This window comes from Astatotilapia calliptera, chromosome 5, assembly GCF_900246225.1.
Source record: "Astatotilapia calliptera chromosome 5, fAstCal1.2, whole genome shotgun sequence".
Taxonomy (NCBI): Eukaryota; Metazoa; Chordata; class Actinopteri; order Cichliformes; family Cichlidae; genus Astatotilapia; species Astatotilapia calliptera.
The window spans coordinates 36,606,928-36,620,930 of NC_039306.1; the positions used below are offsets into that span (position 1 = coordinate 36,606,928).

Here is a 14,003-nt window from a genome sequence, read left to right on the forward strand (position 1 = left end):
TAAATTGAAAACATTCTAGCTACAGAGCACACTGCCCAATATATCTCGCGTGCCATGCCATGCCAGTTTTATTGACTTCACCTGTCAGTGGTCATGAGGTTGTGTCTTATTAGTGTACTTGGGAGTTTTTTGTTTAAAAAGAGCAATATGCACAATATGTGTAATATGTTTCCCCAGCTGGACAACCCAGATGAACAGGCAGCACAGATCAGAAGAGAGCTGGATGGACGACTTCAAATGGCAGACCAGATTGCTCGGGTAAGACATTTGGATGGTTGAGGAGATTAATAATAGGGTTAGGATAATAATAATAGGTCAGGATTGACTCTTATTTTATATTTCAACATATGATATAAATACAGACATTTTTCCTCAGTTAAATTTTTACATTTATATAACATTTATTAGAAATGAGCAGCACGGTGGTTTGGTGGTTAGCACCATTATGTCGTAGCTGGAAGGTTCAATTCAATTTTATTTATACAGCTCCACATCACAACAACAGTCATCCTAGGGCGCTTTATATTATAAGGTAGAACCCACATTAATAGATGGTAATAGTAATGGTTCAAATCTGCTAGCTGGCTGGGGCCTTTCTCTGTGGAGTTTATATGTTCCAGCGTCCTCTCACAGTCTGAAGTTATGAATGTTAGACTGACTGGCAAAATTGGCAGTAGGTGTGAGCAGAAATGGCTGTCTCCATTTCCATTTTAGTCCTGTAACAGACTGGCAACCTGTCTTGTACCCTTATTCCTGCCCTGTGATAGCTGGAATAGACTTTATCAAAATTTAACAAATAGATAGATACTTTATTGAACACACAAGGGAGATTGTTGGATCATGTTCATTATTTAATTGGCTGCTTTCCCATTTTTGTCAGTATGGGGGGAAGTTCCCTCGGTTTGTCTCTAGAGAAATGGAGGCCATGTACATTGAGGAGCTGCGATCCTCTGTCAACCTTCTGATGGCAAACCTGGAAAGCATGCCAGTGTCCAAAGGAGGAGAGTTCAAGCTGCAGAAGCTAAAACGAGGCCACAACACCTCCATCATGGACATGGGCCAGGAGGATGAGAATGCGCTGTCCAAGTCTGATGTAGTGCTGTCCTTCACCCTGGAGGTAGGTGGAGAGACCTATGAAACCGTTTGTAGAATGATGTCTTGCTGTGTCATTTTACTGGTGCAAATACAGCAGAGTGCACATAATCGAGAACCAGTTGTTGTAGAGAACCGGTTCCCAGTAGTCTAATTCCTTTGAATTGTTAGTCTGCCTGCCTATCTATCCTGGTTATCAGTTATCGGCAATAAAATATGCATTAGTAAATTATTATTTTAAACAATTATTTTACTTATTTAAATATTACTATTATTTAACAATTGAATTTAAAATAAAATCACTATTTATAAATCAATTTATATATTTTTATATCAATATTTCAAAACGAATTACTTCAAATGAAAAAATACAATTAAAAAGAGAAAAGAAGTCATTTAATTAAAAACAAATCAAAGATATATTTCTGAAATTTAAAATGGCGATTCCATTTCTCATTTTCAAATCCATTTCCTCACTGTATTTCCCATTCCTGGTAGCTCACGGTTTAGCTATTATATTAGCAAATGGATTAGCTTAACTCTAATTAGCTGGATTAGAGCTGCAATGCTAAGAAGTGTGTGTGTGCTTGTATAAAGGCTATTCAGCCTTTTTATTTACACTCCACTCCACTACAGTCCAACTCTATTGATGGGCAAGCGTCATGATGGTTATCAATCTGCCTAGTTAAGTGCGAGGGCCGAATATACATATACATATAAAAAAAATTCCCCACTCGCCCCTGCGGGCAGTCTATTCTTCAAGCTCGGGTCCTCTACCAGACGCTTGGGAGTTTGAGGGTCTTAGCTGTTCCTAGGACTACACTCTTCTGGACAGAGTGCTCTGATGTTCCTCCCGGGATCTGCTGGAGCCACTCGCCTAGTTTGGGAGTCACCGCACCTAGTGCTCCGATTACCACTGGGACCACTGTTACCTTCACCCTTCACATCTTCTTTAGCTCTTCTCTGAGCCCTTGGTATTTCTCAAGTTTCACGTGTTTCTTCTTCCTGATATTGCTGTCATTCGGAACCACTCCATCTATCACTATGGCTGTCTTCTTTCGTTTGTCTACCACCACTATGTTGGGTTGGTTAGGCACCACCATTTTGTCCGTCTGTATCTGGAAGTCCTACAGGATCTTAGCTCGGTCATTCTCTCCCACTCTTGGGGGCGTCTCCCATTTTGATCTCGGGACTTCCAGACCATACTCAGCACAGATGTCTCTATACGTATATATGTCTATATACACTCAACAAAAATATAAACGCAACACCTTTGTTACTGCTCCCATTCCCCATGGGATGGACGTAGAGACCTAAAATTCATTCCAGATACACAATATAACCATCCCTCCCAAACAGTGGTCACAAATCAGTCCAAATGTGTGGTAGTGGGCACATCTGCTATATTGAGATAACCCATCCCACCTCACAGGTGTGCCACATCAGGATGCTGATCTGACATCATGAGTAGTGCACAGGTGTACCTCAGACTGCCCACAACAAAAGGCCACCCTGGAATGTGCAGTTTTGTCTCACAGCAAAATGCCACAGATGCCACAAGCAATGAGGGAGCGTGCAATTGGCATGCTGACAGCAGGAATGTCAACCAGATCTGTCGCCCGTGCATTGAATGTTCATTTCTCAACCATAAGCCGTCTCCACAGGCGTTTCAGAGAATATGGCAGCACATCCAACCGGCCTCACAACCGCAGACCTCGTGTAACCACACCAGCCCAGGACCTCCACATCCAGCAGGTTCACCTCCAAGATCGTCTGAGACCAGCCACCCAGACAGCTGCTGGAACAATTGGTTTGCACAACCAAACAATTTCTGCACAAACTGTCAGAAACCATCTCAGGGACGCTCAACTGCATGCCCGTCGTCCTCATCGGGGTCTTGACCTGACTCCAGCTCGTCGCCGTAACAGACTTGTGTGGGCAAATGCTCACATTCGATGGCGTCTGGCACGTTGGAGAGGTGTGCGCTTCACGGATGAATCATGGTTCACATTGTTCAGGGCAGATGGCAGCTGAGAATGTCCCAGTTCTTGCATGGCCAGCATACTCACCGGACATGTTACCCATTGAGCATGTTCGGGATGTGCTTGACAGCGTGTACCAGTTCCCACGAATATCCAACAACCTCGCACAGCCATTGAAGTGGAGTGGACCAACATTCCACAGGCCACAATTGACAATCTGATAGACTCCATGCGACGATGTGTTGCACTGCATGAGGCAAATGGTGGTCACACCAGATACTGACCGGTTCTGGGTCCCCAGACCCCCAATAGCGCAAAAAACTGCACATTCCAGGGTGGCCTTTTGTTGTGGGCAGTCTGAGGTACACCTGTGCACTACTCATGATGTCAGATCAGCATCCTGATGTGGCACACCTGTGAGGTGGGATGGATTATCTCAATATGGCGGATGTGCCCACTACCACACATTTGGACTGATTTGTGACCACTGTTTGGGAGGGATGGTTATATTGTGTATCTGGAATGAATTTTAGGTCTCTACGTCCATCCCATGGGGAATGGGAGCAGTAACAAAGGTGTTGCGTTTATATTTTTGTTGAGTGTATATATAAATATTAGGGGTGCAACGATACACAAAATTCACGGTTTGGTTCGATACTTTGGTGTCATGGTTCGATATTTTTTCAATTAAAAAAAAAAAAGTTCATGCCTTTTTAATTTGTCATTTATTAAATTTTCACGGCACATTCCGCACCACATCTCTGTGTGTTCATCATTTGTTTGAAGCCAGCTCACCTCCAGTTTTCTGAGAATACGCGCTTCTTTTGTGGTTCGGACTCCTGACATTTCTTTGGAGGTGGAGGAACATCACAGTAATTGCTTAAAGGAGCTTCTTCGACATCTTTAAGAGTTCTAAACAAATGTCTGTCCTCCTCCAGAAAATCTTATGTACGCAAACACGCGTTGCAACTTCTTATCTTGTGCGCGTTTTTTATTTTGACAGTGAATGCGCACCTGCGGACCACTTATGTGCAGCCCTGGTTATTTAGCTCGTCATATTGCAGCCACAGAAATTCTTTTGTCCATGAAACCATAAAGCTGCACTTTCTTTTTGCCTCATAGTCTGATTTGTCATAACTTTTCCGTTTTGTGGTAAGCTTTTCTTTGGCTGTCACTTCTTCACCCTGACCTGTCTTATTTGGCTCAGCAGAACTGAAATATATATCCTGCTGCTTTTACACACGCATGTCAGGATGCCTGGGTCGTTGACCCAGGGTATTTGAGTTTATTATATTATTTATACTTTTTAGTCTTTGGTTTCTTTGAGTTCTGTCTTATGGTTTATGTCTCTGTCTTCTTTAGTTGCTCTATCTCCCCTATCACCTGTATCCCCTTGTCTAGTTCGCGTCTCTGTGTATCCTTAGTTCTTATATCCCCGTGTTCAGTCAGTGTTTGTGTCTGCCCTGGTCCCACGTCTCTGTTCCCTCTGTAGTGCCTGCATGTGAGTCTGTGTTATGTGTTTCCTGTTTTACTTTGAAGGTCTCTGTCTTATCTCAGTGTGTTCAGTTTACGCTTCCTTTTGTCTTGTCAGTTCTGATTTGCCCCAGCTGTGTTTCCCTCCTGTTATTCATTCCCTGATTGCTCCTTCTGTGTATTTAAGCCCTGTGTTTCTCTGTGTCCGTGTCGTGATCTACCGTTTATTTTGCTGTGTGTTTTGCCAGTCCACCGGTGTTAGTTTATTTTGAGTTTTTTCCCCAGTTATGTTATGTTTGCGTTCAGCAGTAAAGCTGTTTTGGTTTGAGTTTAAGTTTGGAGTCTGCATCTTGGGTCCTATCCCTGTCCGCACACAGCCGTCACCTAACAGAAGATCGCGACCAGAACATGGACCCCGCAGACTCTTTTTCCTCGGAGTACAACACTGAGATGGAGCGGATGGTGAGCCTGCTTGACCGCATCGCCCAGTCCCCTGATTTAAGGACCATGGCAGTGGGGCTGAGTGCGGTGGAGGCCATCATTCGCTTTAACCCCCGGCTTAGCCAGTTTGCTAAGGACACTAAGTTGGACGACACCATTACTGCCTGGAGAGAGCAAGTCAAGGCTGGTGAGCTTGCTCTCTTACTCTCTACATCTTCGCCACTGTTACCCCGGGACAACACACACTCTCCTTCTGTCTCAACATTGCCACAGACTTCCTCTCCCTCCCCACACCAGCTGGGTTCTCGTTCGCCTGCCTTTTTCCTGGCAGCTATGTGGTCGGAGGATGAGGAGGAGGTCTCTTTTTCTCCACCGGTTCCTGTTTCCTCATCCCGAAGGAAACGGCGTTCTGGCCGCCGCCACAACAGAACTGTTGAGCATTCTGACTCTGGACATTCTGACATCACACCCACTTCATCTGTTCTGCAAACTGGTTCCGCTGGAGGGTCCGAGGGGCCCGTTCAGCCACCCGTCTCCGCTGGAGGGTCCGAGGGGCCCGTTCAGCCACCCGTCTCCGCTGGAGGGTCCGAGGAACCGCTTCAGCCGTCTCTTCCTGCTGGAGGATCCGAGGGGCCCGTTCAGCCTCCCGACTCCGCTGGAGGGTCCGAGGGGCCCGTTCAGCCACCTGTCTCCGCTGGAGGGTCCGAGGAACCGCCGGCTTAGCCAGTCTCTTCCTGCTAGAGGATCCGTGGGGCCAGTTCAGCCTCCTGTATCCGCTGGAGGGTCCGAGGGGCCCGTTCAGCCACCTGTCTCCGCTGGAGGGTCCGAGGAACCGCTTCAGCCGTCTCTTCCTGCTGGAGGGTCCGAGGGGCCCGTTCAGCCACCCGCCTTGTCAGCTGAGGGTCCGGGAGGACCCAGCCAGCACGTCCCAGTGTCTGCTGATGGTTCTGGCGAGGCCGTTCAGCCACCACCGGCTCCACCGCCTGGTCCGGCCTCCGAGTCTGCAGCTCCGCCTGGTCCTGCCTCTGCTGCTCCGCCTGGTCCGGCCTCCGAGTCTGCAGCTCCGTCTGGTCCGGCCTCCGAGTCTGCAGCTCCGCCTGGTCCGGCCCCCGAGTCTGCAGCTCCGCCTGGTCCGGCCTCAGCCTCTGCAGCTCCGCCTGGTCCAGCCTCCGAGTGTTCAGCTTCGTCTGCTCCTGAGGTCTCCATGCTGTCTGTTCCTGCACATCTTGTCCGGCCTGCTCGTCTTGTCCGGCCTGCACGTCCTGCTCGTCCTGCACGTCCTGTCCGGCCTGCACGTCCTGTCCGGCCGATGACTGGATGTCGTTGCCGTCATGGACGACCCCCTGAACTACGCCGCCACCAGTGCCTCCCGGCCGGCCTCCTGACCTGCTCCGCCGCCGGTGCCTCCCGCCCGGTCGGCCTCCTGACCTACTCCGTCGTCGCCGGTGTCTCCTGCCTGCCCGGCCCCCTGAACTGTTTTCTGGGCTCTTGGGCCGTCAGCCTCCGGGTCGGCCCCCTGAACTTTTTGTGAACTGTTTTTCCTGGCCGCCTGCGCCTGTCGTGAGCCTGTCTTTTGTTCTGTTGCTTTCCGGGCTCCATTGTTTGTTCTTTTTTTTGTTTCTGGCTCCTTGTTTGGTTTTGTTTCGAGTCCTCCATCCTGTTTCCCCCGCCGCCCGCCCTGGTTGGGTTTTTTTTGTTTTGGTGTTTTGGTTTGGGCTGTCTGGAAGCCAGCCCTTAAGGGGGGGGGGGGGGGGGTACTGTTAGGATGCCTGGGTCGTTGACCCAGGGTATTTGAGTTTATTATATTATTTATACTTTTTAGTCTTTGGTTTCTTTGAGTTCTGTCTTATGGTTTATGTCTCTGTCTTCTTTAGTTGCTCTGTCTTCCCTATCACCTGTATCCCCTTGTCTAGTTCGCGTCTCTGTGTATCCTTAGTTCCTATATCCCCGTGTTCAGTCAGTGTTTGTGTCTGCCCTGGTCCCACGTCTCTGTTCCCTCTGTAGTGCCTGCATGTGAGTCTGTGTTATGTGATGAACCTTAGATGAACCTTGGCTAGATGTAGAACAAGCACTCTGCAATAATCTAGAGATCTCAGACCTACCATTTATCAGCTCAAACATCCAACGACATGAATGCTTTAAAAGCATCAACATCAGCTCTTCTCTGACAGCATGGTGGGAGTTTCTAAAATTGATGGCGTCTTCATTAATCCCATGCAAACGTACACCTATCTGGAACAACCCTGACATATTACAAAACAATAATATGATAAACTGTTCAGATTGGAGTGATAAAGGAATCAAATATTTAGAACATATACTAGAAGGAACAGAATTTATTTCATTTGACGGACTAGTTACACAATATGGGATCAACAAGAAAAGATTTTTAGAATATCAACAAATTAAATCCATAGTAAAAAAGAAATTTAAACCGGGTCAAGTTGAACTACAAACACCACCAAGTGTGGTTCAATTTCTTACTCTTAAACCCCCCAAATTACTATCCAAAATATACAGAATGCTTTCTAAAACAGATGAATCAATATCACTTCCTATTGCAAAATGGGAAGCGGATTTATCAGTTAACTTAGACCTAAACTTCTGGTCTCAGATTTGCTTAAAAACCTTTCATCTAATTAGAAATCCCAGTCTTCAATTAATTCAATACATAGAGTGCACTATACAGGTCATCAGATGTTCAAGATGGGCTTTACGTCTACCAACAACTGCTCACACTGCCAAACCAATTCACCGGATAATTATATCCACGCTCTTTGGTTCTGTCCACCAGTTCAGAAGTTTTGGCGCGAGATATGTGAAGACTTATCGAAGTGTCTGAAATGTAACATTCCAACTTCCCCCTTAGTGTGTTTGTTGGGCAGCTTAGATAATGTCACTTCAGAAAAGAATATAGCCCATATGGTTTTCACTGCCCTATGCATAGCCAAGAAAACAGTCCTCATGAACTGGAAAAATAAAAATAATCTTAATTCTAACCAATATAGAAATTATCTATTAGATTACATTAGTCTTGATACAGCCTCTGCCACCACATCAGATCAATTGCTCTGGGCTCCTTTGATCAGCTCCATCACCTAGTGGGGGTGGGGGGTCATGGTTTGGTCCCGCCTTCACTGTTGTGATTGGTGTGGGGGTAGGGACAGGCTTAGGGCGTCGGGGGGTTCCCCGGAGGCATCTTCCTTGGGGGGCTCAACCCGGGGTAGCGGTCATGTCCGGTTAGGGGCTCTGTTGGCTCTCCAGGTGACTGTTTCCTCGCGGCTGCGTGCAGCGGGGCTAGGGGAGGGTCTGTGCTGACGGACGTGGGTTACTGACCTGGTAGCCTGGCTGCCCCTGGGTGGGTCCGGGATGGGCGTGAGGTTCTGGGGGCGCTCCGTCTCTGGGCTGGGACCCGGACCGGGCCTCGGGGGCTTGGGTCCTGGTTGGTGTGTTGCCGGGGTTGTGGGCGGGTGGGTGCATGGGGGCCCAGCCCTGGAGCAGGGTGCCGCCGGTGCGTCGAGCCACCTGAGGGGCTCTTCAACTGGTGGGGGAGATTGTCACATCTTGCAGGAGCTTTCCTCTCCTCAGGAGCTCCCTCTGCAGGAGGGGGAGATACAGGAGAGGTGGAGGAAGATCTCAGCCTGGGTGTTTATTGTCTTATGTAGTCTGGAAGATGAGTGGATGGTGGGGTGGGTGCAGTTTTCTCTGTGGTGGGGTTGGGTGGACTGTCCCGGGCTCTGTGGGGCCGGGCGGCGCTGCTGCACTGGGCCCCGGTCTGGATGGGCCTGGGCCCCCTTTCCCTGGCGGGTCGCGGAGTATGGGGGTGCCTACTGGGGTCAGCGGGGGAGCTGGCCCCAGGGAGGGGTCACTTGCCCCTCCCTTCCTTCCCTCCCCATCTCCAGCTGCCTCCCTCTTCCCGCTCCACCACAACCACCCACACATGCAGGGCCTTGGAGTAGGGGTATGTCACCAGGGTGCAGAGGAGGCTACCCCCCCCCCCCCCCCCCCCCCCTCTGTCCCCTTCTGGCTGCCTCTGCCTCAATTTTATCCCACAACTTAGACATTCACATTACTCACACTCTCATTACACATACATATAGGATCTTGGGGGTGGGCACGATGCACGGAGTCCAAAGTACCATCAGGGTGTACACCTCACCCCTGGCATCGTTGCCCACCTCTCAATTTTAAATACACGTAGACATTGAGGGCTAGCAGGAGGGACCATGCGCTTACCTGCTGCTCTCTGGCAGGTAGCTCCAAGCCCTCCTGGGTTTTAAATGCACCTTAGAACACACATGCATCAACATTACAATGAGCGGGTGGAGGGAGGTTTGGAGTCTTCTCTCACCCCCATTCTCTGTGACCTGCTGGAACAGGGGGGCTAGGACTAGGAGGAGGAGTTGGCCGTCCGACTGCGGTCTGGAGTGTGGAGCCTTCCTGCTGCTGCGGAGTCGGGGCGGTCTGCCTCCCCCCACCGCAGGGAAAAGGGAAACACCACCTGGGTCTCGGTGCAGTTCCCCCCTCCAGGGGCGGGGGCACCTAGACCCGGTTTGTAGAGTACGCTTGGGGAGTGTGATCGTGTGTACAACGTCTCTTTATGTCTGTCTCCACGTTGGTTGAGTGTGGAGTGAGTGCATATGAGAGCATGAGGGTGGGAATGGATGTTTGTATCTGTGTGTGCCTGTATGTCTGTGTCTATATGTCAGGTTGGGTGTCAGGCGCCACCTCTCTGGGGACATCTCAGGCCCTCCAAGGTTTGGAGGCCTATCTCCCCCTACCACCACTTCCCCTGCCAGTGGTGGACCCCCTCAGACATCGGTGCGTTGGTGGTTCTTTGTGTCCAGGTACACACTGGCTCACTCCTTGGCGGCCGCTTATCGGGGCCTGGAGCCTGGGGCTCGCTCGGGCCACTTCGGAGGTGGGGTTCGGTCACTCAGGCGCAGCTGGCTGCCGGCGGAGCTCACGGGCGCGTCACTGCAACTCCCCCTGGCTTCTGCTCCGCGGCTGCTGAGTGAGCCCTCATCTGGGACTCTCCTCAGCTCTTTCCGGGACAGTGGCGCAGCTGCCCCTCTGTTGGTCTTCCTTGGTCTCTTGTGTTCTGGGGGCCTCTGGATGTCTGGAGTTTTGATCTCCTCCATACCTGCTTCATGCCCGGGAGGATGGGGCTGTGGCCCCCCCACACCCTCTAGCAGATTATTACATGAAGGAACCTTTTAAAAAACAAAAAACAAACGCGTCCATGCTCACAGGTGTACACACGGGTGATCACACCCACAAACTACACCCTTTTTGGCTCCTACCTCAAAGCACACTGTGTTCTGTTGATCTTATGTGCTGCACAATAATGTTTAATATTTAGTATTTACTGTCATATTCCCATATATCATTGTGATGTTGTTTATTCTATTACTCTTGTTCTCTTCTGCTTGCTTTCTTTTTTCTTTCTCAGCAGGTGATCCAGGTGATTGATATATGCATTTTCTTTTTCCCCTGCCCGTTCTGTTGGTTTTTGTCTTTTGCCCTTCTCCCCCGTCCCTCTTCTCAGCTTTTTCTCTTTCCCTCTTTCTTTCTCCCCTTCTTTCCCCCAGTCAAGTCTGTCCCGTATTCAGTAAGTGAAAATAAAATAAACAATAAAAGGTGAATCAAATGGACCATTACGGCAAGGCTGGGATGGTCAGTTTGGTAAAGTAAATCCGTTGGGCATCTTTCTTTGCCTTTAGACAACAATTCTGATGGCAAAAGAGCCAAACGGGAAAGGCCAAAAAAAAAAAAAAAAAAAAAAAAAGTTTGGAGTCTGCATCTTGGGTCCTATCCCTGTCCGCACACAGCCGTCACCTAACAACGCACTCACATAAGCTCAGCGATTCTCTGCGCGATCAACCTCTCACATGTTTAAGCTGCGGGAGATTTCACTTGTCATGTTTGCATAGTAAGCTAACGATTGATAAGACGATGTCAGAGGAATTGGTGCACAAATTATCATCACTCACCAACAGTGTTGGTCAAGTTACTTGAAAAAAGTAATCAGTAACTAATTACTGATTACTTCCCCAAAAAGTAATCCCATTACTTTACTGATTACTTATTTTCAAAAGTAATTAATTACTTAGTTACTTAGTTACTTTTTAAAAAAACGATTTACAACCTGAATAGGTGATAAAGCGATAGATCTTTCAGCCCAATTCTACTTTTTCTGCATAATCCATCATACAAAATGTAATCAAATGGAAAAGTCTCTTTTTAAAACTTGTTTTATTAGTTTTAATCTTTTAACTTTATGCATCAAGCAAAAATTTAATTATATGCAACATTCTCTGACTTGAATAAATTAGTTTAACATTTAAACCTATTTTCTGCACATTCCAGCACATAAAATAAAATATTTTTTGTGTTTACACTCACTCTTTCAAATAGATGCAAGTAAAACACAGCAGAAAATAAATAAAGTCAAAGACTCAGCGGTCCTTTTGCTCTATTTTCACCTGTAAAGCAGCAGTGGGGTAGGCGGAGGTTTACCCTGGTGCAGGTGTGCCGCGGTCAGTGGAAGAATCCGCGAGTTTCTCTGTGAGTTTCCCATCACGTCGTAGCTACTCGGTGCTTGCTTGGAAGTTTAGGGGTTTTTTCGCTGTAAAAAGAAGTTTTCTTCCCATGCAAAGCGGACACTAATGTTTTTGTCACTTTTTATGGAATCAAACTCAAAGTAAGGTCAGCACTTCCACGCTTTAAACGCTGCACGCTCATACTCTCTCCCACAATCGATATGTGATCCATTGTTGATCTGCACACAGCTGTTGTCACCAATGGCGCACTCGCTTACGTCACTGTCGTGAGACATTCTCGCAAAAAATCACGGTTTTAGTAACGCAGTAACGCAGCGTTCCTACGGGAAAGTAACGGTAATCTAATTACCGTTTTTGCAATAGTAATCCCTTACTTTACTCGTTACTTGAAAAAAGTAATCGGATTACAGTAACGCGTTACAAGTAACGGGGGAGGTTCAATTTGCCATGTTGGAAGGAGAGCTCAACTTCTGTCTCGCTAGCTTGCCCTGCGCTCAGTGAATCTGCGTTCGACTACTCTTGTAGTGTGTGAATGGGTGGATGACTGGATATGTAAAGCGCTTTGGGTTCCTTAGGGACTAGTAAAAGCGCTATATAAATACAGGCCATTTATTTACCATTTACTCCGCCTAGGTTGCACTGTGGAGCGCAGATCCACTGAGCGCTCAACACAGACAGCATCGTCAGAAGGAAAGTTGATAAAATAAATTAAAAATTTTGTATTGTTCATACATATGTGTACCGAACCGAAAGCACTGTATCGAACGGTTCAATATCGATACGAGTATCGTTGCACCCTTAATGAATATATATATATACAGACATATATATACATATATCTCCATCCTTCCATCCATCCATCCATTCGCTTTCGCTTATCCTTTATACATCTATATCTATATATCTATATATCTATATATATATATATATATATATATATATATATATATATATATATATATATATATAGAGAGAGAGAGAGACAGAGAGACAGATTTTTTTACTGGATAAGTTACTGCTGAATGTATTTTAGCAGTTGCTGTCCATGCATAACGTAAATGCTTTAAAAGGATCTCTTTATCAATAACCTCTTCATGTTTGTGTTGTAGGTGGTGATAATGGAAGTGCAGGGTCTGAGGTCTTTGGCTCCAAACAGGATTGTTTACTGCACCATGGAGGTTGAGGGAGGACATAAACTGCAGACAGATCAGGCTGAGGCCTCAAAACCCATGTATGTAAAGAATGAGCACACACACACACACACACACACACACACACACACACACACACACACACACACACACACACACACACACACACACACACACACACACACAATGAATAGACATGGAAAAAAGAAAAGAAAAACAGGACCTCCATTACACTAAACACACTTTTTGGGCATTATGACTAATGTCATCATCATCATCAACACATCAAGACAAGCACATCAATTCAGGGTGTATTTCATTACAACTCATTATGGCCATTATGGCATTGTGGCCTTAACGCCCACTCACATCCTGGGCTCACCTGAAACTCTGGCTGATTGGGACCCACACCCAGTTGGCTCAGGCGATTAGAGGATCATGTGTGGGGGGAAACTCCCACTAGGTTTAAATCTGGGACTCTCCACCATTTGACCTTAGAACTGAAGAAGCTTCTCGGATGAGAGGTGAAAGTTTCTTCAAGCAACTTAAAGAAGTCCAGACGCTTTTCTTTGCAAGCTCCTTTGACTACGATGACCTGGATGACTGAGAACCTTCACAGACAACCTCATTATTATATTCACTAGTCATAGCTAACACTTAACTAAACCATATATTTTCTTAATCCTAATAATATGATTTATCTTATGGAGACTTGGACGTTTTTGTCTGTGTTTGCGTTTGTGTCTGTCTGTGGTGTATGGCTGTGTAGTGAATTGCAGCTAGAAAAACGTCTTTGTCTGGATATAAATCAACTGACTCAGGAACGTTACAGTCAGAGAGGTATGTTCTGATCACAATAAAGCTGCCTGTTGACATACAGCTTATCAACCGTAATGATGGCTTTGGAGCCTCTTTGAATGAACTTTATATGGATTGGGAACAGGACCTTTGTCATTCCACGATTTCTTTGGGAAACAGGTACTTAACGCTGAAGTCCATTCCCCTCAGCTCCTGGCTATGGCTCTTCACATTCCCTCAGTGAGAGTTTTGTCATGGACTGCAGTGGGAGATTGTGGAGTTGCAGAAGGGAAGTAGTTCAGGTGAAACAGTTCAGGTGGCCTGCTGCGGATCCAGCAGCGACATTGCAGCTCTGGTGGCCTGCCGCGGGTCTGGTGGCGGCAACATGGCATAGAAGGTGACCTGGGATGTGGATGGGCAGGCCGTCCTGGACGTGGATGTGGCAGAAGAATCACTGGCAGTTTGGCAGATGGCTGGCACACAGGGCCAGACGAAGCAGGACC

The 14,003-nt window shown here is 47.3% G+C and overlaps 1 protein-coding gene across 8 annotated transcripts in view; it reads left to right on the top strand.

Annotated features, from left to right (window-relative positions):
• Positions 1–14,003, top strand: part of LOC113023063 (calcium-dependent secretion activator 1) — a 361,073-nt gene that overhangs the window by 104,295 nt on the left and 242,775 nt on the right. For all 8 annotated transcript variants that reach the window (XR_003272492.1, XM_026169138.1, XM_026169133.1 and 5 more), the window contains 3 exons: positions 178–258; positions 881–1,117; positions 12,661–12,782. Coding sequence is in view for 7 of the 8 variants with exons in the window: in XM_026169138.1 (XP_026024923.1) it covers positions 178–258; positions 881–1,117; positions 12,661–12,782 (440 nt within the window). In the remaining variant the exon portion in view is untranslated. The remainder of the gene's footprint in view (positions 1–177; positions 259–880; positions 1,118–12,660; positions 12,783–14,003) is intronic.